This window comes from Perna viridis, chromosome 4 (assembly GCF_037379345.1).
Source record: "Perna viridis isolate PV_CMFRI_1.1 ecotype Kerala chromosome 4, ASM3737934v1, whole genome shotgun sequence".
Classification (NCBI taxonomy): Eukaryota; Metazoa; Mollusca; class Bivalvia; order Mytilida; family Mytilidae; genus Perna; species Perna viridis.
The window spans coordinates 33,099,328-33,123,893 of record NC_142448.1 but is presented as its reverse complement, the minus strand read 5'-3'; the positions used below and the strand labels follow the sequence as shown (position 1 = coordinate 33,123,893).

Genomic DNA, 24,566 nt, shown 5'->3' with positions numbered 1-24,566 from the left:
TTAGGTTAAGTCTATATGTTTCATTCCATTTGCCAAGAGCTTTGGACATCCATCGATGTAAATATTAATAAATTACCTTCCCCCAGACTTATGTTTAAAATGGCTCATGCTTTTCAATGTACCTATATATAATGTCTTTTTGGGGCGAGCTGTAGCCTGTCCTGTGGTGTGAGAGTTTCATTGTTGTTCATTGAAGAACCCTGGGTGGTCTTGAACTAATGTTTTTCATCTGGAAGTGGTTGTTGTCTCTTAGATATATTCACCATATCCATTCTCGTTATATTTATCTTTTTGTATTTCTGTCATCTTTACTTTGGTCATTAGATAAACCAGAAATAAAGGCTGTCCATGGTGACAGAGTTGAACCTGATGCTGGAAAGACAGCTTATTTGAAATGTATCTTCATTGGTTCTCCTATGGTCATCAAATGGCAGAAAGATAACAAACCAGTGCCGACCAGCTTTCCCACAATACATCATGCTGTATTCCAAAGGGACTCATCCCTTGAGGAAACTTTGGAGATACACAATGTCCGAGCCGAAATGTATGGGAGATATGATTGTATTGGAACCAATAAGTTTGGTGAAGCCACAGGCCATGTAGAATTAACAAGTAAGGAAATTCATTTAATTAATGTAAATAAGGGCTTCATCTTGGGCATCTATTTACTTGAATGTGCCCATATTTCATGAGTTATCATTGTGATATTAAAAACAAGTGATAGAAGAAAAGTTGCAGACAATCTGTTATTGCTGTTAAATACAAAATTATTATAATTTATTTCATAATGTGAAATCACCATGTAGCTGAAATTATAAAAAAGGTAGTACATGTATTGGAAATTTACATTGATATTTAATTTAGTCTTCGAATATAGTTTGCTTTGCATTTTTTGAATGATTGTTCATGCAGCCTCATTAGGTTTGCATTACCTAAATATTTAAAAATACAAAAATATTGAAATATCTGATTTAATGTCTGAATTATGGTACTTCATTCATTTTATATATTTCAGATGATTATGTCACACCTTCCCCTGGACCAAAACCAACTATGCCAACAATCGACACTGGCAATGTTACAGGTGAGGAAATAGTGTACTTATTATACCCTAACTTTCAATCTGGGGTATAAATAGTGATTGGGGTGTCTATCCTTACTTCCTTTATGCATATGTGTACCCATCTCTTAATATCTGTTACTCCTTCTGTATCACTTAATGGAATTGAATGAAACTTGCACAGAATCTTCATTATATATTTCCATTGTGTACCTCTTGTTTTAGATTTTGATCCAAATAAATTATGATGTCAGTAGATGTCCTTAATATTGTAGGAGAAGTGACATTTAAGATTAGATTTTATGCAATCTTTGCATACCTAGTGCATATTTAAATAACATATACAAATGTGTCTTTGTTCTCTTAGTGTGTATGTGGTTTGCCTGTCTGCATTTAGTAATTGCTTTCAGTATAGTAACTATTGGTTTTAGTCTAGTGACTATTGGTTTCAGGCTAGTGACTTTTTGGTTTCAGTCTAGTGACTATATGTTTTAGTCTAGTGACTATTGGTTTCAGGCTAGTGACCTTTTGGTTTCAGTCTAGTGACTATTGGTTTTAGTCTAGTGACTATTGGTTTCAATCTAGTGACTATTGGTTTCAGTCTAGTGATTATTGGTTTCAGGCTAGTGACTTTTTGGTTTCAGTCTAGTGACTATTGGTTTCAGGCTAGTGACTTTTGGTTTTAGTCTAGTTACTATTGGTTTCAGGCTAGTGACTTTTTGGTTTCAGTCTAGTGACTATTGGTTTCAGGCTAGTGACTTTTGGTTTCAGTCTAGTGATTATTGGTTTCAGGCTAGTGACTTTTTGGTTTCAGTCTAGTGATTATTGGTTTCTGTTTAGTGACTTAATAGATGCTACACAAAGATTTTATCAGATAGACCAGTAGGAGCGTAGGCATCCTACTTTATTTCAGTTTAAATTTTAGACAAATAACTGAATTTTAATTGAAATTTTTTAATTTATGCCAAACACTCTTCCTGTAACAGAAATCCATGTTATAGACCTTATAGTTATGAAGTTAGTGTGATTAACAGTAACTTATCTTCATTGATATATAACAGTTTTTGTTATAGCATTTGTTAAATTGACACCTCTTCATATGTTCGGGGAATTCAGCTATTTCAAATCTGGATTGTACCATTACAATTTTTTTTTACTGTATATTTACTTCCAATTTTGCCAATTTCAGCTTAGTTTGTATCTTCATAAAATCATCTTTGAACGTTTTAATTTGGACATATCTAAGCTTACTCATTTTTGAAATTCATTTTTTTTTTTTCAGAATGTTGTATGAAAGGTCAAATTCAAGGTGATTGTATGGATTTGTGTGACTTCAAGGTTGATTTCGCTATGATTGCCAACTCTAAGTATGATGACTGTGTAAAGTATCTTCCTGTTTATGCCAGCTGTGCTGCAGGTAAGGTCATTGTTAAACAGGACTGTTGATACTATGTTGTTAGTAATAAATACTGCTCATCTTTAGGTACATACTGCTCTTCATACCTATGTACATTGTTCTCATATATTTTTGCCAGCCAAAAATGGGAATAAACTGAAATTCAGTATTGTGTAACTTTTGTCCTGTTCAAATTTTCTGGTATTTGAACATTTATCTTTCAATTTGATTGTTCTGCTTTTTTGATTGTCTTTTTTTTTTAATGATGTAAATTAGGCATATTGTGTACTTCATTTAGCTCTTGGTGCATTTTAAGGAGGTAGGCCTAGGATAAGGGACATAACTCATAAAATCAGTGATATGTTTGTATTATATTCAATTTCAAAAAAGCCTCTCAAGCTTTTGTTTGAAGCAGCATACAAATGACATTCAGGTGCACTGTTTTGTACACAAAACTGACCTGGTCTAATTTTGTAAAACTAAAAAGTAAAAGGTGAAACTTGGTGAAAATATTGATTGTGGGTAGTAGTGCATTAGTACATGAATAAATGCAATAGTTGTGAAGGTAAAGAGGTGTAAAATGCATGTTTTCAGCTATCCGGAAAAATTCAGGGTCTCACTGGATTGTGTTATCTTCACTGCACCAACTGGTTGCATTTCAAAAATGCAAAATTCTGCACGAACTTTAAGAATTAAAATCATGAACAAATAAGCAGAAAAAGGTACACTTTTTATTTGTTTTTTACAATAATACCATGACAACTTACTTTTTTCGTGCTTGGTATTTTAGAAAACTTTTTTCGTGCTTGGTATTTTAGAAAACCTGTTTTTTGACAATTAATTTTGGGAAGGCACCCAAACTTTGTTATGAAAGCTGATGTATATTTTTATTATGTTACCATGGCTACAGATTTTCTTAACAAAATAGAAAATAATATCTTTTTTTTTCATGGATCTCCATAATGTAAGATTTAAAAAAATATATATACTTTTTACAGGAAAAAAAACTGTTAGATTTGCTTGTTTAGGTGTCTCAATACAGCTTTATTTCTACAGATTGTCATAAAGTTATCAGCAGTGACCTATCTATGTAGTTGAACCTTTAGTGAAATTGAATGTGATACAAACATATCACTGAATTCATGGGTTATGTCCTTTACCCTAGGTCTACCTCCTTAAATATGATTTTATCATTCTTATATGTTTTTGTTAGATAAAAAAGACCATACCAAGTGTTGTGATTCACGAGGGGTAAATAATTTTTGTAAGCCATTCTGTAACGGATCAACTCCCAACCTCTCTGACACTGCCATGCTCATTACCTGTGTGGAAGAGGCTGTGGACATCTTGGAATGTATAGAGTCTGGAAGAGGTAATTATGGATGATTTTCTGAACATCTTGGAATGTATAGAGTCTGGAAGAGGTAATTATGGATGATTTTCTGAACATCTTGGAATGTATAGAGTCTGGAAGAGGTAATTATGGATGATTTTCTGAACATCTTGGAATGTATAGAGTCTGGAAGAGGTAATTATGGATGATTTTCTGAACATCTTGGAATATATAGAGTCTGGAAGAGGTAATTATGGATGATTTTCTGAATATCTTGGAATGTATAGAGTCTGAGAGAAGTAATTATGGATGATTGTCTGAATATCTTGGAATGTATTGTCTCTGGAAGAGATACCGTAATTATGGATGTGTTTCTGAATATCTTGGAATGTATAGTCTGAGAGAAGTAATTATGGATGATTTTCTGAATATCTTGGAATGTATAGATTGTGAGAGAAGTAATTAAGGATGATTTTCTGACTTTTGTTATACACCCTCTAAACAAATCACTCTTTTCATCTTTTCTATTGTATGTCTGTCAGTTCTTTGGTTTTGTACCTTTGTTTTGTTTGTGTGCCTTGTTAATGTAAATATTAATATTAACTGCCAAAATTTTACAAAAAGGGTTATTATGATTTAAATTAATAAGTGTTATTTGGACTGTAAATTTGTGAGGTCGTGGTCTGCTTGATCTTATTTTCAGTTTGCTAGCCTACTTTCACATTCAGCCATTGATCTTTTGAATTGTGGTTATAGGGTCACTTCTTTTATTATAATGTTCACAGTTAGATGGATGTTTTTTCTTTCAATTCTTACCTTCCTTTTCATTGCCTTACTTGTAAGAAAAAAATTTCTCACTTTCAAGATATTCTTATTTTTAGCCTTGTTAGATTTACTTGCAACATGTTTGTGATGTCACAATGAAACGTTCTATGAGGTATTGTAGTGACAAAAAGAATTTTGGCAAGTAGGGTGTTGTTTTATCAGTGTTCTAATCATAGAATAAATTATAAAAGTGAGAGGAAGGATCAAGCACCATTATAAATTGTATGATAAGGAAAATCTCAATCACCCTCAGGTAAGATATCAATGTTTTCTAACTCAGCAGAGCCTTGTTTCTTGATTCTTAATTCTTGCCCTTGGATGAATTTCTGTCGGTATGTAAGGCTATATGTGTCTTTTTACAATGTTTGTTGTCCTTGGATGAATTTCTGTCAGTATGTAAGGCTATATGTGTCTGTTTACAATGTTTGTTGTCCTTGGATGAATTTCTGTCAGTATGTAAGGCTATATGTGTCTGTTTACAATGTTTGTTACCCTTGGATGAATTTCTGTCAGTAATGTAAGGCTATATGTGTCTGTTTACAATGTTTATTGCCCTTGGATGAATTTCTTTCAGTAGTGTAAGGCTATATGTGTCTGTTTACAATGTTTGTTACTCTTGGATGAATTTCTGTCAGTAATGTATGGCTATATGTGTCTGTTTACAATGTTTATTGCCCTTGGATGAATTTCTGTCAGTATTGTAAGGCTATATGTGTCTGTTTACAATGTTTATTGCCCTTGGATGAATTATTTTCAGTAGTGTAAGGCTATATGTGTCTGTTTGTAATGTTGGTTGATTGATTTTGACTGCTAACAACTAAGCACTATCTGCAAGATTGATTTATATTTGGATAGTAAAGAAAATAAAAGTCATCATTGACGATCATTTCATGGAAACTGGTTTAATTTGTGTTGTTTTTTAAATAACTTGTGGTCTGATGCATTACAAGGAGAGTGTTGATTATTTCAGTTGTAAGAATGTTTGGTCATTGTTGAAATCAAAGCCTACTCCAGGAGCAGTTTATCATCATACATCCCCAATTTTTCAAAAGTTTAATGATTAAATTTCTGTAAGCGTATAAATTTTCACTGTTGCTAATTTTCTGTCAATATTGCTTTTGCATGATGACCGTGTCTCCCCTTTTCAGGTTTCTCACTCTTCTACTTCCTGTTTACTGAACGCCTCAGTGTCTCCCTTTCTTAGGTTGAATGGGGATATTCTTAGCACAATGTAGCGGTCGACCTCATATTTATATTTATTTCATATCAGATCAGTTCCAATATTTTCATTGGATTATTATGCAGTATTTCTTTCAGTCAGTATTATCAGTATTATAAAATTTTTACAGTTAGATACATAACTATTCACATTTGATGATCAATTTTTTTGTAGTGAACATTCCATATGCACCAAGAAATGTGATGGCACAACAACAGAGCAATAAGATTCAAGTTTCCTGGGATGCACCTAACACAGGAAGTGCTACTGTAGAAAAATATAATATATATTTCAAGAGCAAATTGCTTGGTTCCCCAAAATACCATGTTACTACAGTAAGTTTCATCAGTACAAAAACTTTTTTTTTTTTTTTTAATTTGAGGATGATTTACTAGGGCAAATTGGTATGTCTACAGTTGTACTAGACAGTGTGGGAAAACATTTTTTTCCCAACTTGCCATTCTAGCTGGTGGAACATTGATCTTACTAACCAACTTTTTGGGTTTTTTTTTCTGTACTGTCATCTGTTTTCTCTTGGATTTGACTATCTTCTACCTTTCTTTTTCTTTCTTTAACTATCTTTTCATTCGTTTTTAAAATTACCAAAAACTTTTCCATTTTCTAATATTCTCTCCCATTTAAGTTTTTCATGTACTTTACAGTAACAAAATAAGTACTCCATTTCTGAACTCATATTTAAAAATTAAATTATATTTCAACAGATTCATCATTATGAAACAAGAAAGTATTTGCTTCTTGTCCATTTTTATTTTGACAATAAACAACTAATTTGCAAGGTAACAAATTTTTATTACCAAGATAATTTCATTTGAATACTGATACGAGATTGGGACTGTCACATAGGTTTTCACACATTGCGTTTATCGGAAATTAAAATGGCAGATCGTAAACATTGCTTTACAAGCCAATAAAATTGTGCATATTATGCTAGAATTCTCTTGACATATTCAAGCTTAACTTCTTAAAATGTAGGGAACATATTTTTAATGTATGATGTTAAGGGATGTTTTACTAAATAACCTGTTGGCTGGTTAACTTTCCTTGGAACTTGCCAATCAAATGAGGGTCGCCAAATTGACGTGTAAGCTAATGAGATCACACCGAAATACACATCTACTCGTATTTGGCAAGCTGGCAAGCGGTGGTTTCCCACACTGCTAGAGTAAACCATTGTCCATACCATTGTTATTACATTTTTTAAACCATTATCCTGAACATTACCCATACCCTTGTCACACCATACCATTACCCATGCACTTGTTACACTATACCATTACCCATACCCTTGTCACACCATACCATTACTCATACCCTTGTCACACCATACCAGTACCTTTGTCACTCCATACCATTACCCTTACCCTTGTCACAGCATACCATTACCCATACCCTTGTCACACCATACCATTACCCATACATTTATCATACCATACCTTTTCCCATACACTTGTTACACTATACCATTACCCATACCCTTATCACACCATAACATTACTCATACCCTTGTCACACCATACCAGTACCCTTGTCACTCCATACCATTACCCTTACCCTTGTCACACCATACCATTACCCATACCCTTGTCACACCATACCATTACCCATACATTTGTCATACCATACTATTGTCCATACACTTGTTGCACCATACCATTACCCATACATTTGTCACACCAAACCATTACCCATACCCTTGTCACAAAACACCATTACTCATGCACTTGTCACACCATACAATTATCCATACACTTGTCACACCATACCATTACCCATATATTATACACACCATACCATTACCAGTACACTTGTCACAACGTAACCATTACCCACATCCTTGTCACCGTATTATTATCAATACCCTTGTCACACCATACCATTACTCATACCCTTGTCACACCATACCAGTACCCTTGTCACTCCATACCATTACCCTTACCCTTGTCACAGCATACCAATACCCATACCCTTGTCACACCATACCATTACCCATACATTTGTCATACCATACCATTACCCATACACTTGTTACACTATACCATTACCCATACCCTTGTCACACCATACCATTACTCATACCCTTGTCACACCATACCGGTACCTTTGTCACTCTATACCATTACCCTTACCCTTGTCACACCATACCATTACCCATACCCTTGTCACACCATACCATTACCCATACATTTATCATACCATACCTTTACCCATACACTTGTTACACTATACCATTACCCATACCCTTGTCACACCATACCATTACCCATACCCTTGTCACACCATACCATTACCCATACATTTGTCATGCCATACTATTGTCCATACACTTGTTGCACCATACCATTACCCATACATTTGTCACACCATACCATTACCAGAACCTTTGTCACAAAACACCATTACTCATACACTTGTCACACCATACCATTACCCATACCCTTGTCACACCATACCATTACCCATACCCTTGTCACACCATACCATTACCCATACATTTGTCATACCATACCATTGCCCATACACTTGTTGCACCATACCATTACCATACACTTGTCACACCATACCATTACCCATACCCTTGTCACATCATACCATTACTCATACACGTGTCACACCATACTATTACCCATACATTTGTCACACCATACCATTACCAGTACACTTGTCACACTGTAACCATTACCCACACCCTTGTCACCATATTATTATTATTAATACCCTTGTCATACCATACCATTACCAGTACACCTGTCACACCATACCATTACCCTCACCCTTGTGACACTATACCATTACCTGATACCATTACCCTTAACCTTGTCACACTATACCATTACCCATACACTTGTCACATCATACCATTTACCATACCCTTGTCACATCATACCATTGCCCATACACTTGTCACACCATACCATTACCCATACACTTGTCACACCATACCATTATCCATGCATTTGTCACACTGAACTGTTATCACAGGGCCAAATCCTGGGATAATGGAATTGAATGACACTTTCACAGAATTTGATGATGGAGTATAGTGATGTAAGAGCTCAAATTAGGTACATGTATACAAAGCTATGGTAGTAAGATTAAAGTGTGAATATTTTAAATCAACCATCTGACATTTAGGCAAGAAGTAAGAATGATTTGTCATGGTAATTTCAAACTCTCAGCATTCTTATCTCATTGATGAACACAAAGAAAAATATCCGTTAATTTCAACAGGATGTGCAATTATGGATAATAAAAACCTCTTTTTCTGAAAGGTGTTTGTAGTAATGGATGGAAAATACCACAATTTCTATAATTTCTAATTTCAGGAAAGAACAATCTTAAGTTACAACTTCAAATTATCAAAAGTAACTAATGGAGTGTATTACCGTGTCTGGGTGACAGCTGGCAATGACTATGGTGACAGCTTGGCATCAGAAGAGAAAGTTGTTCAGATAACAGGTTTGAGACTTTTGAGGGAGTATTTACTTCAACCACATAATAGGTTTTAATGAAACATAATATAAAATTTGACTTATGTATTATAATATAGATGTTCCTTTAAGAGGGAACTATTTTCAGATATTTACAAAGAGACATTGGTCTTATGATAGTGTTCTTGCCTCTTGTGTTAGGTCATTGGTTTGATTCCAGGCTTAGTTTAAGATGGTCATTGTTTCTTTTCCAAGTGTGTAGCATTTATCATAAAATTAATCAATCAGTCAATTAAGTTATCAACTTAAATATGTTTAGCGCCTTAAAGAGTACAGTGGGATGTCCTTTTTGAATGACAGATTCAGAGAACGCCCTTCCCACTACATTACCATATTTACATGTAGTATCAATCCCACAGAATTAAATTAATTGATTGATTTTTGGGTTTAACGCCCGAGCAGCAATAGAATAAGATCAATGGAAAAAGGCTGTTTTTGAAATTTCATAGCATTGCCATGGTTATGACCCTTCACCCAAAATCGATGGAAAAATACTGCTTTTGAAATTTCGTAGCATTGGCATGGTTATGATCCTTCATCCAAGATCAATGGAAAAAAAGCTGTTTTTGAAATTCCATAGCATTGGCATGGTTGTGATCATAGCTAATAACTTGTTCTAATGTCATATACTTTTTCACCCATCATGTTAGAAGTTAAAAGGAATAATGAAAATTAAAACAAACATTAGCATGTATTTGAAGTAAATGAAATCCATAAGAGTATGATAAATGTATATTTCTTACTTTATGCCCATTTAAAACAGTTTTTTTGTGCTTCTTCATGGTGTCTTTTTTTACAGATTTCCCACCCGAGGAACCCAAAGATTTGAGTGGTAAAGCTGTAGGCAACATGATACAACTCCAATGGACAGCCCCTGATTATACAGATAATATTGCCAAATATGTTGTCAAATATCATGTGAAGGGAGAAAACTCCATTCCTCTTGAGGTAAGTACAATGTATCAAACAGATACGGGGACAAAAAAAAAATTTAAATGCAAACATTACAGTGAATAAAACAGTTTACTTCTTCAGTTAGGTCATCTCTTGTTTACATGACTTTTACCCGATGAACTGCCTTTAATGATTAACTGGAAAATTGAGAAGATTTTAATTTCTGACATACATCAAACACCTATGAAAAAGTAGAATTGGTCAGTTGTCTAACTAAACCAGTTCACCAAATGAAAGGTAATATCAAAATTACCCAATTGATAGGCAAAAACTCCGGGCAATAGTATAGTCAAGAGGAGAAAAGTCCATATAACAATTGGTGATATAAAATAATCCAGAAATTTGGGAACTAAGGAACAGATTCTGACCTAGTTCAGGATATAACAGAAATGGTGGGTTGAACTAGATTATATAATGCACTTAATGTCCTTCCTCCATTACAGTTAACAATTTAACTGAAGTTCAGTTATATCCCCTTAAGTTAAATTATGTATATACATTATTTGCTCACCTGGCCTGATGGGCCATGTGAGCTATTGCCATCACTTGGCATATGTAGTTGTCTTCATCATTGTCTGTCTTCGTTAACAATTTTTTGAAGCACTTCTCTAAAACTGCTTGACCAATTAGAACCAAATTTGATAGGAATGTTCCTTAGGGAATCTGAATAGACCTGATTTAGGGATTTTTTATCAGTTGATTAATATGGCCGCTGTTGCTAAACATAGAACATAAGGGTCAGACAGAAGTTTTTTGCATATTTCTCCAAAACCGTTAGGTTTATCAAAAATCATACATGAGGGTAAAAGTTTTAAGCATGGTGAGATCCATCTGTGGTGTAAATCTGTAAAGCCTTTTTTCCATGTATTTTCAATATTTTTAATGTTGTTACTTTGAAAAATCTCCTCTGATTCTACTGGATAGAATTCAATGAAAATTGATATGATTGTTGCTTGGATATGAGCATTAGTGGAAAAAAAAACACACTTAAAGGTTTAATTAAATAAGTAAAGAAAAGCCAAGTTTCATAAAGAATCTCAAATTAAGATTTGCCTCATATCCTTCAACCCAAGTTTTGACCAATCAAATCAGTTGAAATTTAAGATTTGAGATAAAACTAAGGGATTTGAGGAATTTCTCAACTGAAATTTTTTGTATGAAACCCAAGCTAGCCAAAATAAAAAAACCCTGGGTAAATGAATCAGGAACACTCTATTGATAAGCATCATCTGCTTTACTTGTAACACTTCTAAGTTCAGTTTCACATGTTTTGTCAAGTGTAACTTTGTTGTGTTTATGCAATGTCGTTCTATTCAAACTTGTGTTGTCAACACTCAGAAACTTTTATTTCATTTTTATGTTTTGCCACCCATTGTATTCTATTTGTAAGTTATTTCCTGAAATTTTCACAGATTAGTCTTAATTTTTATCATTTAGATGGAGGTACTAGACATCAAAATGAATAAAGCCAGTCTGATGTCATTGAAATTATCAACAAAATATGAAATATGGGTTATTGGTCGTACGAAAAAAGACCAGGATGGCACAGCTTCTAATCCCATTACAATCACTACTGGTAAGTTTTCTGTACTTTGGAAATTTTTGCGGGTATTAGTTGTCGCATTTAAAAAAATGATAAGTGTTACATAGTATTAAAAATCAATTTCTCGGGTACTATTTTTCAAACTTTTCAGTCAACCTTGAAATAGCAAAATTTCGTACACTGCCAAAATTAATATGTTTACAGTAATATACTTTTAAATAAATGTCCACTTCAGTGGTCTGATGCTCTCCTGGAGTGAAGAAGGGTGTTGGCTTGACCTCTGTTTGAGTCACACCTAAAAATTTTAAATTGATTTTCACTGCTTCACTTCTAGCACACAGGTAGGAGGTAGAGTTAAGACTGGTAGGCCTACAGTCAGAATAATATCTCTGTGTTTGTGACAGCCCTACCATCAGGAGCTAGCCCAGACCAGTAAATATTCACCTCAGCTTGTCTGACTAGTACAAAGCAGAGTCTGTTCAGTTGATCAGGTGTTTCGGTCCTAAAATGCATGATATATCTTTCATAGGAGGTAAAACCACAATCAATCTATCAATCATTGTAATTTTTTTTGTTCAATTAAAATGCCCTGAAGGTGTGTTTTTCATGATGGGGATGAACTGCAGATCTATTCTTGATACCTTGGAGTTATAATAGTTTGTGTTTAAGGCATTATTTCCATCTAATAATTTCAGACATGTATATAATCCCATTAGTCATGAATTTAATGAATGAAACCCAAGAATAAGGTTTGTACAGTGGAAAATGATTTATTTTTTAGCTTTGGCAACAACTTCTTGTTTGAAGTTGGGTTGTAGGGATTTGCTTGTCGGCATTTGTTGTCACAGATTTCCTGTTTCAAACCACATCTATAAACTGAACATTTGTTTAATGGTTCATATTGCTAGTGCTTTAGTTTCTGGTGTGATATCCTGTTTACCTTATCTTCAGTTTTTATATATAATTGTATTTTATTCTGTTGATTGTTGATGTATATTTCTTAAGTATTTTTACATTCAGGGCATATACTTGGATTTTGATATTGATATATAAGAATTTGCAATAATAAAAATTTTGTCTATTGAAAAATAACATAAATTTTCCATGTGCATATTGTTTATTGTGCGAAGTGCAATAAACAAAATATGCACATGGAAAATTTGTTATTTTTCAATAGACAAAATTTTTATTATTGCCAATTCTTATAAATTAATTTTAAAACATATTTTTATCTTTAAACATGAGAAAAGTAGCTCTGAATTTAACGGAATAAGGGCGTGTCAATATTTTTTATCCATTGAGATATAACAAGATTATTTTAACCAATCAGATTACAGTATTTATCTCAAATTAATTTATATCAGAATTGTGACACTTTGGTATAGTTTTGTTGATATTTAAAGCAGTTTGGTTTCGACAGAATCATTTATTTATTGTTTAATCTTATATTAAATATTTGTAAGAAATGTAATCTTTTTCCATTGTTCTTACTCTCCGATATATTAAGAGTAATCAAGGGAACAGAGATTCTAGCGGAAATCACAAGAATGTAATCCAGGGACAAAGACCAGATATGGAAAACAGACAAACAAACACAACAAAGAACATAGAGTAACTACAGTTATACATACAAAGTAACAGAAGTAATTGAGCAACTCTGACACCACTTAAAACTGGGAGTATGGACCATGTGCACCGGTAGAGTAAGCTTCTTCTGCTTTTCTAGAAACACTCGCTTTTAAAATAGCATTGAATTTAGGAAAAATTAATAAAAACATAATTTGTAGGACTATTGTCACTATTTAGGTGGTTAGTAAGTTATCTTTACCTTCTGTTATCTAGCTAATCTAAGCCTTAATAAGAATGTTTGCAGGTAATGTTAAACAATTTTTATCATATTTTCTGACTCCTCTGGTTTTATCCATATTCATAGCATTAAGATTTTTTGCCCAGTGACCCCCACTTTTCTTTTCATAATTTCATTAACTAAACCTCAAAATGTTATTTGGAAAGTTTTTATGATATCCTTTTTATTTTTCAGTGGTTTTGGTAAAACCTACTAAGACAAAACTTAGTACAGAAAATCTAGAGAAATTCTTTCCACCCAAAAAAATTCAGTTGCTTATATCTCAAAAATGAGCACTTTAACCCATCAAATTTTTCTTCTTTTATTGTATTAGCAGGAAAGGTCTGAACAGATTTTACAACCCTTTGAAACCCTTGTTCTTAAGTAGACCAGAAAATATCCTGTAACCATGACAACATAACTAACCCCTATGTAACTTTTGTTGTATATTTTATGACTACTTTTCGTAATTCCAAAATAATTCCATATTCAAATAAAATCATTTTTTACCAGAATTTCAGTATTTCATGGGAATCTTATTTTGTATAAGAAAAACAGAAATGTTATGTTTTTGCAAATATAAAGAATATTCCAACTTGAAATTTTGGTTTATGGCAATTTTAACAATGGTAACTCCTGTTGAAGTTTAAAAAAAAACAATCCAGTATCTATCATGAAATTGATAGCTTTTTTTAAGATAGAGGTTTTTTTTTAAGTCAGTTTTCATTTTTTTGTCAGAGCATCATTGTTATTATTTGAATTTTTTTTTTTTTTTGATATTTGGACTCGTAGTGTGAGTGAGCTACAACATCTTACAATTTTACTGGGTACTTTTTGTATGGTCACATTTTTGCCAAGGCTTATGATAAAAAGTTCTATTTGTCCTGGCTGTATGTGAGGTTTTATGGCCCCTGTTACAATAAAATACAGATTGAATACTAGATGTCTTATTTCTATAATAAATTGGCAACTGGGAATTGCTTAAATTTATTTAAAAAAATGAACAAAAACTATCAACTTAGAAGGCTTATACACATTCCCTGAATATTTTTTTGCCTTAGATGTACACAGACAAATGAGTCACACATGATAATCATATGGTGCTCTATTCGTGTGATAATCATATGAAAGTCACGTGATTGTCATATGATTGTCATATGGTAATTTTAGTCTGGAAACATATCATGTGATCATGCAATAACTATATGAAAACTGAAACACATCATTATCATATCACTCTTGATTCATATGATTATCATATATTCCAAAACATATGATTCTCATGTACGGCACATTTGGTTGTGAATACATGACAAAAACAATGAAGAAAGTATGAAGAAATTATTATAGTGACATATGCATGCTTGCCTGTAGTTCTTAAGTTTATATTTCAGGAAGCTCAGTTCATGTAACAGATCAGTCTAAAAGAAGTAAAGGTAAATAAGTAGTTAGTTATAGGTCTCCCCCAACTTTGGTGGGCAGTCATATTGTTTCTACCTTGTCTCTCTGTCTACCAAACTTTTGTAATTGTATCTGCTCGGAAATAAAAAACATTCATGACGTTTCCGTATTTTTCCCAGATAAATTAAGAACAGGCAGAAATGGAGTGAAATGCTGGAGTATATTGTACTTTTATTTCTGTTAAATGGACCATTTAAGAAACTGTATGGAATTCTGGTTTAGCTATCGTTCATGACTGGTCAAGGCGTATTTTACAAGTATGCTGCAATGGGTGCAACATTGTTTACGAGGATGGAAGCTGAACTTTTGAATTGGTCCATCGGATAGGCTAAATTAAAAGAATAGAATGTATTTTGAATTCTTTTCAGATAATGGTAGTAATGGAGGTGTTGTGGCAGTAATCGTGATTGTTGTCTTACTATTGGTTGGAGCCTTTGTTGTTGGAATTATTTTTTATAGGTGAGTAGAGAAGACAGTATCCAGTCTGTAAGAGCATGAATTAATTATGAAAAAAAGCCACTTCTTGAGATGTCATATAATATGCGTTGAATAAAATTAGGGATCTTGATCTCTATCATGTTCTTTAACCACAATGTACAGTGTGTACAGTGTTCTAGGATTCCTATTTCCCATTACCCGGGGCAAGTGAAGTTTGGATCAGGGAAAGTTAGGTACTTAGTTACACTTTCCTGTGGCAAGTTGAAAACTTCATACGCTGTAAGGATTTGTTTTGTTTTGAAAGCAGTCATTGACTGTGGGAAAGTTGATTTTTCATTGATTTTTCCCAATGAAACCTCAATTTCTAAAAATTCCTAGAACACTGGTGTATAAAAATCCATTAATACCCTGCCTCAAAATATGGTTTAAATATTGTATTTTTACCAAGTTTTTTTTTACAACCTTTTGTTAACTTCGTTAATATTTTGTTACTTAGTCATAGGATTATTTTTAGTATACAACTGCGAAAAATTTGCGGTCCTTTAATGGTATCTTGCTATTGTGCCATTGTTGTTTGTAGACACTTACTGTCTGGACAATGACTTGAGTATTAATGTATAGATTTTTATGAATTTATACCCCCAGGTGCCATGCCATGAAAGGAAGTCTTGGATTATGAATTGAACCATTTAGGAATTAAGAGGCCAAAGAGAGGCCAGAAACAAGCATTTTCATGATTCAGGTCAATAACTTTGACTATAAGTGAATGGATCTCTTTGAAATTGTAGTACATTGTGCCATACCATAAAAGGATCCCTCGATTGATTTTGGGTGCTGTGACTTGAACTGATAAGGAATGAAGGGCCTAAAAGAGGGCAGAAACAAGTATTTTCATGATTCAGGTCAATAACTTTGACTATAAGTGAATGGATCTCTTTGAAATTGTAGTACATTGTGCCATACCATAAAAGGATCCCTTAATTGATTTTGGGTGCTGTGACTTGAACTGATAAGGAATGAAGGGTCTAAAAGAGGGCAGAAACAAGTATTTTCATGATTCAGGTCAATAACTTTGACTATAAGTGAATGGATCTCTGAAATTGTAGTACATTGTGCCACACCATAAAAGGATCGCTGGATTGAATTTGGGTGCTGTGACTTGAACTGATAAAGAATAAAGGGCCTAAAAGTGGGCAGACACAAGCATTTTTCTGATTTACTGATAATAACTTCAGGGAAAGTGACTGGATCTCTTTGAATTTGAATCAGTGCTATATCCCAAAGGATGGCTGGGGCCAAAAGGGCAACTGTGATTCTGATCAAATTCTTTTATTGTGTCATATATTAAATTGCAATAAAAATTTCGAGCTGTAACAAACTTAAATGGTGTGTCCATACTTGCCCTAACTGTTCATGATACTGACTTCTGACTTTGTATCAAGCTGCAGTCTGGGAGCATTTTATACTGGATGTGTGTTCAATAATTTTCTACTTTACAGGCGCAGAAATCGACACAGATTTCAAGAAGCTGTAACATTTGAGAACCCACAGTATGGATCTTCACATGATTCAAAGATCAAGGTAAGTATTAAAGATTTGTAGAATATATTACATTTTAGGAACATAATTTATATACTAACTACACATTAAATCTGATATCAACTTGGCTATAAGTTAAATGGGGAAAAGAGATTTATAAGAATTGATTAGCCAGAAGTTTTTGGTCTAGTGTTATTAAGCATGCTGCTCTTAGGCACGGATCCAAGGACTTGGCTTACCAGGCGTATGCCCCCCTAAAATGGTAAGAAAATTTTTTTATACCTCAGGTTTCACCCCATAATATTTTTTGCCTTGCTTTGAACTGCATTTAATTCAATTAATGCCCCCCCCCCCAAACTCAAATCCAGGATCCACCCCTGGTTCTCAATTTTTCTGCTGTAACAGGTACTGAATACGTACTAATTTTTGTGGTGTACAAATTTTCCCTATTTTTGCGATGGGCAGAAAATGGTGAAAAACAGTACTTGCAAAATTAATTTTAAACATTTTATAACATTAACCATTTTTTGAAACCACAAAAATTAATACCTGTGAATGTGTTCACCTGACAGAATCAGTGAAAATTGATACGCTTAACAGTATTAGTTGTGTTAATTGTTTATCCAAAAGATTGAAAATTTTTTAGGTTTTTCCATCATGCATGACCGTCATTCGTCACTTTTTATCAATTTGTCAATATTCATCTTTTTCTTTTTCTCAGATATCTGGATTACCAGCAGATACAGGTGAAGATAATCCATTTGGATATTCCCCATTACAGGAAGAGAGAGATGAACACTATAGCTCCCCAATGTTAGATGTTGACCAAGTAGAATTCAAACCCAGAAAGTAATCCTAAATTTGAAATTTTGCTAAAATTTAAGATGACAGAGTTCTGTGTAATTTGCTGTTATTTTGATATTTTCCTTCAGAAGGATAAGCAGCTATTGAAAGTTCTAAATATTTATTTAAAATAAGGGTAGCAACTTTTTTTATTTGCATAATAGCTTTCTTAATAATGGTTACTTAGTTAGTACAGAAAAGGTATACTTGAAAATGTGAAAATCATGCTATTTGTTTTAAATCAGGTACATTTTTTATATTATCTTGAAGAAATTTTCACTTAATTTGAAAAGAACCCTAGTTTTTACTGCAACTATGAGTACTGTTTAGTTAATTAAGTGAGAAGATTCTTTACTACTTAAAAGCATTTCCATTGTATTTCAGGGTTATTCATGTATTTGGTTTAAATGATATACCTAGAGTTTTCATTCAAATGCTGAAAAATGCCAAAACTTGAATACAATTCATCTTTCTGATTTTTTTTTACAGTACAGTAGAATTGCATTGATGACTAACATCCCTAATGTTCTTTAACTAAATAATTTTCACAGATCGTAATCAGTCTCTTTGATTTTTTTTATTTTTTGGTCTCTATGAATTGTTTTTGTTATTTATGAATATTGTTATAACATTTTGTATTGAATAGAAATTTGTCAGCCTCACTTCAGTTTATAGGAGAAAAGCATGGAAGATATTTTTGTATTCTACTTTGTTGACTGCTGTTTAATGGTTTACATTTACATGTGTAGTATGAAGAGAAATTGTTTAAAATTCTCAATATTTAACTTTTTACCATACCAATAGTTCTTTATGTATATCATTTTTATTATAAGTACTAATTTTTTTCACTTGAACATTATTAAAAGGTTAAGAGGGCTATCACAGAACTTTTGAAATGGGGAAAAGGTCTAATTACAAGTTTCAAAAAATACAGACTGTCCCATTTTCTCAGATTATTTTTCATTTTGTCTTATTCAATGCAGAAATCCTGAAATCAGTATATACTTTTAACATTCCCCCCTCTTTTGGTCTCTCCTGATATTTCACTATTTCTGTGATATCCCTATCTGCATACTGTAAAAGTACTTTAATTCATGGATACCAATTTTCGTGGATTAAGGAAGAAACACAAGTTTGTGGATTCTTGAATTCGTAGAGGTTTTCAGTATTCTCCTTTTCATTGGTAACCAAATTTCCTGGTTTGACCTAACCACGAAAACCACGAAAACTGGTACCCCATGAACAATAGTACTTTCACAGTATTGGCTAATTGAATGATGATTTACTCATGCACAAGCCTTCTCTGTGCATGTTCGTTGTATATGGTACATACAGGGTTGAATTTTCCAGCTTTTTAGCGGAATTATGCTATATCACGTCTGAATTTTACCATTACAATCTTTTTCTCTCTATATTTACTTCCGATTTCCGCTTTGTTTTCATAAAATCCTCCCTGTACTTAGGAACTGTTTTTTTTTTTGTTTTTTTTTATGGCTTGAAACTTGTCTTATATATGAGTTTACTAGACAGTTAGATAATCTTATAATGCTGAACTCTGCTTTGGTTAATCTAGGTAATGATTTGGCAGTTGTCCATTTATTGATCACATCCAGAGATATATATGTATATTAGGTCTTATCTGAATACAGTAGGATTACATTTGTTACGAGATCTTTTCTTCTTCTTACATGGACATGTAGTTTGTAATATTCATGTAGTTTAGATTATCAAAACTGTCATTGTGATCTTGAAGAATTTTTAAAGAGTAGACAACTTTCATTTTTGTCATAAATTTGAATTTGGTGGAAACTTGGTTATAGTTTTATACTAGGGAAAGAAAGCATTTTTGATTTAAATGAAACAAGACCAGTAGGCATGTGGAAATACGTCCTCAAACATGTACTAATCTTGAATGCTTCTATGATACTGTGTCATTTGAATAATAATTGTTGAAGTAATTCATTCTTGTTTCTGTCCTTTTGGCACCTATTGCAGTGTCTCAAATCTTAACTCCTGTTGACCCCAAGTGACCTCGATATAAATTAAGAACTTTTTCAGAATGGAAGTAAATGTGAAAGTTGTCTATACATACATTTTAGATTTATTAAGGAGCAAGTTTTTTTATTTAGACTTTTTATGTAGTACATTTATATAAAAAAAAATTAATTAGTAACATATCTACTGTATAAATACTCATGTTTCACATAGAAATCAAAATAAGTATGTATCAAGGTTATTGTTAGTGCTAGCTGTAGAAAGTGTTGTAAATAAGTTTTGCCAATTTGTCAAAAATTATACAGGGTTTAAATAAAATGGGTAAAGTGCATAAAATAAATAGACAACAAAATGAAATGAAATTCATCTGTTTTGATCATTTGGTTAGTAGAAAAATTAGTAGGCAAATAAATTTCAAATTCTAATATGACATGCTTCAAAGCTCTTTAGACCACATCCATGGTAAAATAGGGATGAACATATGACCATTATTTCATGCCACTCATAGGCTTTGTCTATTCAAAGTTATGAAGAAGTAGTCCAATTTGAATTGAAATAAATGGTGGAAACTCCATTCTATCATTCTTTGCCATGTTTTGGGCTCTTGCTTGGGGTGAAAAGAAATGACCAACCCATGGCAAAATAATGATAAAATAGAGTTTTATTTTGAAATCAAGCTACTGTGAAACTTGTATAAACTGGACCCTTCTTGGACTAAAGTTTTTGTTCAGAGATCCTTTTCACAAAAAATCGTATGAGTAAAATTAGTCGTAAGTTATGACAAGTAAATAAAAGTATTGTGACTTCATAACTTATGACTAATTTTACTCTTACAAATTTTTTTGAAAGGGGCCACTGATATTCAGTTTACCCAGGTGAAAAGTTACTGAAACTGATATAAAGGGTAGATGTCTGGTCCATACAGGTTTCCTGTGTTTGGTTTAGATAGGTTTTACTGTACTGAATTTCCTTAAGATCTGTAACCTATCTCATCTGAAATGGAATCACCTGAGGTTTTGACCTTCCATTATTTATTCATATGTTATGAAATGCTCTGAAAGGTCCAGGCCTTACTCAGTAAAACGTTGGAAATACATGGTCCAAGAATATCTAATAAACCATTGCTACTTCAATAAAGGTATTGTTGATCTTATGAAGAAACAAATTTATAAGACTTATTTCTTCATCTTGTGGTGCTTTGGCTTGGACTTAAAAAAAAATTGGGTTATTTGAATCTTATGAAGCAATAAGTTATTGTAGAAATTGTATTTGTTGTTATTGTTTTGTTTAGAATGATAGAGATTTTGTCATAAAGTTACATTTTGATAATTCAATACTGACCACCTAATACTTTAATCAGGGGATCAAATTAGTGGGGGTCAGATGTCAAGGACCCTCAGTTTCTGAAATTTCATTTACATAGGTCCATGCAGGACCTTCCAACTGTATTCATTAAGGCTTCATTGATTACTTTTGGTTTTCTTCAAGTGGACCATTGATTTGAAACTTGGAAAAAGACCTTCCACTTTAGAAAGTAAATTTGGACCGCTGCTTTAATAATTCTAATACTTAAGTACCTCATACTTGTCGTTATTATTTTCAGTGTATCTTATTCATATACTGTATTCATCAGGGCATTTAAATATTAGTCAGAACATTTATTGTTGATAATATCATTTATTTGTACCCTTGCTCAGCAGGAGGCACATAGTGATCATAGTGTCTTTCTCTGTTCAGGCCTTGTTCTTGGATTTTGATTATCTGTTTTGTCCCATTATTGACACTTTGGTATGTCTTTGTGGATAATTGGTTAAACTCTTCAGCTACATATCACATACCCTACATATTTTGACAGAGGTTAAATCATATGGTGAGATTTGATTTTAACCAGTGTGAAATTTCATCCACTTTCTGTTTGACAACTGTTCATATTTTGACCATATGTACTGAGGTGGAGAGCTGGGGAGGAGGTATCCTTTATTTAGCTTTTCTCATGATTTTTCTAGTTTTATCATATCATGAATATTTTATTTATGCTTACCTTTGTTTGCTTTAATTGCTAAGCTTTTTCTATATAAAAAAATCAGTCAAAATCTAGTTCATTACTTATGGCTATCAGTTAGTAAATATTTTTGTTTGTAAAACTTTTCTAATACTTTTGTGATGAGGTTGACACCAAATCTCTCGAACATGAATAATTTTGGTTATGTTGTAAATGACTAATTGTAGTTGACAGAAAAGTAAGAATGTAGTACCTGTAAAAATTGATTTTTGATACTACACAACACTATTTATTTTGTGTAACTAAGAAAATTGATACCTTTGTATTTGTTCACTTGACAGACTCAGTGAAAATTAATATGTTGATAACATACCTTTTGTTATGTGCACATTGTTATTCACATAATTAGTTCTAATGTGTTGAGGGATTTGAGTCTTGAGTACATGTAGTACATTTGAGTCTTGAGTACATGTAGCACATTAACTTAATTTTTAACTGTTGGTATTATAGCTTATTGAAAGAATTCATCAAAATAGCAAAAAAAGTTCCTCATTACTTTACTCAATTGTGATTGGATTTTCATGCTTGGCTGAAGGTAATTTTTTTGGTATAGCATTTTTGGTTGGATTCATTTGAATTATATTTGTCAAACAAGTATTTTAAATGTTTCAATTATCATTATCATCTTCTTAAGTTGTTTTTATTTGTAAACTGGGACCAAGTTAGTTACTTCTCATTAGTAACTTAAAAAAATTCTAAATGACCACCAATGGCAATATAATTTGTATGTTTTTACTGATCAATTTTCAATTCTTCTGTTGTGTAAAACTGTCTTATCTGGAACCCTTTTGGATTGTTGAATTTCATTGCTTTAGACAGGTGTTTGATATACCCAGGTCAAAATACATTTAATCTGATGTATAGAAACTAGTCCATACAAAAAACGGGTAGTGGGTTTTGTTCTAATTAAAAAAAAACTTTCATCCATTTTATATCCCAAATGCACCCTTTCTCAAAGTTGAATGTCAGTTTTTGATTCAATTCAACGATAAATGAGAAATAAATTTCATAGAAACCAGTGGAATTTATTGAAGAAGGGGAGATAACTCTTTAATCTGAGCAAAATCGTGTTGCTTTGTTAGGGAATTTTAAAATCATTTTCTTAGCTATCCTTTGTTGATTTAAAATAAACTTTTTACAATTTGATATACATATGATGTATACATTATATTAGAACAAAAAAATCAGTGGGATAAAATTTACCTTGTGCCACCCATATCATAAGACCTGCCTGATTTTTATATGGACTGCCTCTTAAAATATGTTGACTTTAAAACAAGCATTCTATATCATCGTGAAGTTGAATTCCTGTTTGGACCAAACCATGGAAATCATGAAATTTATTTTTATAATCGTGAGTACTTTAATGGGTTATTTATTCATAACGAACTTCTCACATAGTACATTGTGATATTATTGAGATGTCCAAGAAATGTAATAAATTTCAGTAAGTTTAAAAAATGGCCAATAATCTTTTTTCTCTCTTTTTTTTTTTATCCCATTCACTGCATTAGTTATTTCATTTCAATATCAAAGTCTTCACATGGTCAGGTGAAAAAAAGTGAAACTTGAATTTTTTCTAATTGTCTTAACACATTTATAATATGAGTGACTTACCATGTTATAGAATATTGTTATTACTTGATATAATATGTAATGATATTTGTGACATTTCAAATTTTCACAGGAAGCCAGGATCTGATTATATTTTTTTATCACGTGATACAATGTTTTTACATCTTTGAATCTAATGATTTTCCTTATTTTTTGATAGATCTGAACCTTCTTCTATAGGTTTAACAAATGCATTTTTTAAAAATACAAATCAAAGTACATTTGTATTAATAACATTGCTTTTTGGACAAGAGTGTACTATGGACTTTAAGTAGGAATCCCTGAGTCTGTAATACTGCACTCCAATCAGATAATTAGTTAGTGATTTTGTTATTACCCTTCATCTCAAACTCAGAACCACTGGGACATAAATGCCTTCACTCCACAGAACTTAAAGCCTGAATTGTAGTGGAGAACCTCTAGGATGACAAGCCTACATTCCACTCATAACCCCTAGGACCATAAGCCTACCTCCAACTCAGAACCCCTGGAACTTTGAGCCTGCTCTCTAGCTCAGAACTCCTGGGACTGTATGCCTCCACTCTTGCTCCGAATCCCTGGGACTACCTAACTTAAGTTTTTCATTGTCTACTACTACACTGTGTGTGAAATGTAATATGTAATAGATAAATGTTTTATGGGATTAAGGTTTGTTCACCCAAATTATTTGGATTGATTTATGAATTATAAATGTTGAAATAGTGATTTTTTAATGTTTCTGTTTGTATATTGAAGTCAAGATTTCAAAAGTCAGAGAAATACCTCGCTAATTATAACCTACTGCATTGCTAAAAATAGAATGTTATCTCTTTTATTTCAATATTAAAATATCTGTCTATATTTAACTTTTTTCATATTAAATGCATGTACTTTATTTTAAAAAGTGCTGTGTATTTGTCTATTGGCGATTCTGTGATATACATGCATTT

General features: G+C 32.5%; 1 protein-coding gene across 4 annotated transcripts in view; it reads left to right on the top strand.

Annotated features, from left to right (window-relative positions):
• Positions 1–24,477, top strand: part of LOC148619808 (Ig-like and fibronectin type-III domain-containing protein 2) — a 77,332-nt gene extending 52,855 nt beyond the window's left edge. For all 4 annotated transcript variants that reach the window (XM_088580101.1, XM_088580104.1, XM_088580103.1 and 1 more), the window contains exons 28-39: positions 325–612; positions 1,016–1,084; positions 2,343–2,477; positions 3,670–3,828; positions 6,008–6,168; positions 9,178–9,310; positions 10,142–10,290; positions 11,734–11,872; positions 15,080–15,121; positions 15,515–15,605; positions 17,084–17,165; positions 17,845–24,477. In XM_088580101.1, the coding sequence (XP_088436227.1) occupies positions 325–612; positions 1,016–1,084; positions 2,343–2,477; positions 3,670–3,828; positions 6,008–6,168; positions 9,178–9,310; positions 10,142–10,290; positions 11,734–11,872; positions 15,080–15,121; positions 15,515–15,605; positions 17,084–17,165; positions 17,845–17,976 (1,580 nt within the window). In that variant the 3' untranslated portion in view covers positions 17,977–24,477. The remainder of the gene's footprint in view (positions 1–324; positions 613–1,015; positions 1,085–2,342; positions 2,478–3,669; positions 3,829–6,007; positions 6,169–9,177; positions 9,311–10,141; positions 10,291–11,733; positions 11,873–15,079; positions 15,122–15,514; positions 15,606–17,083; positions 17,166–17,844) is intronic.
• Positions 24,478–24,566: the final 89 nt, after the last annotated feature.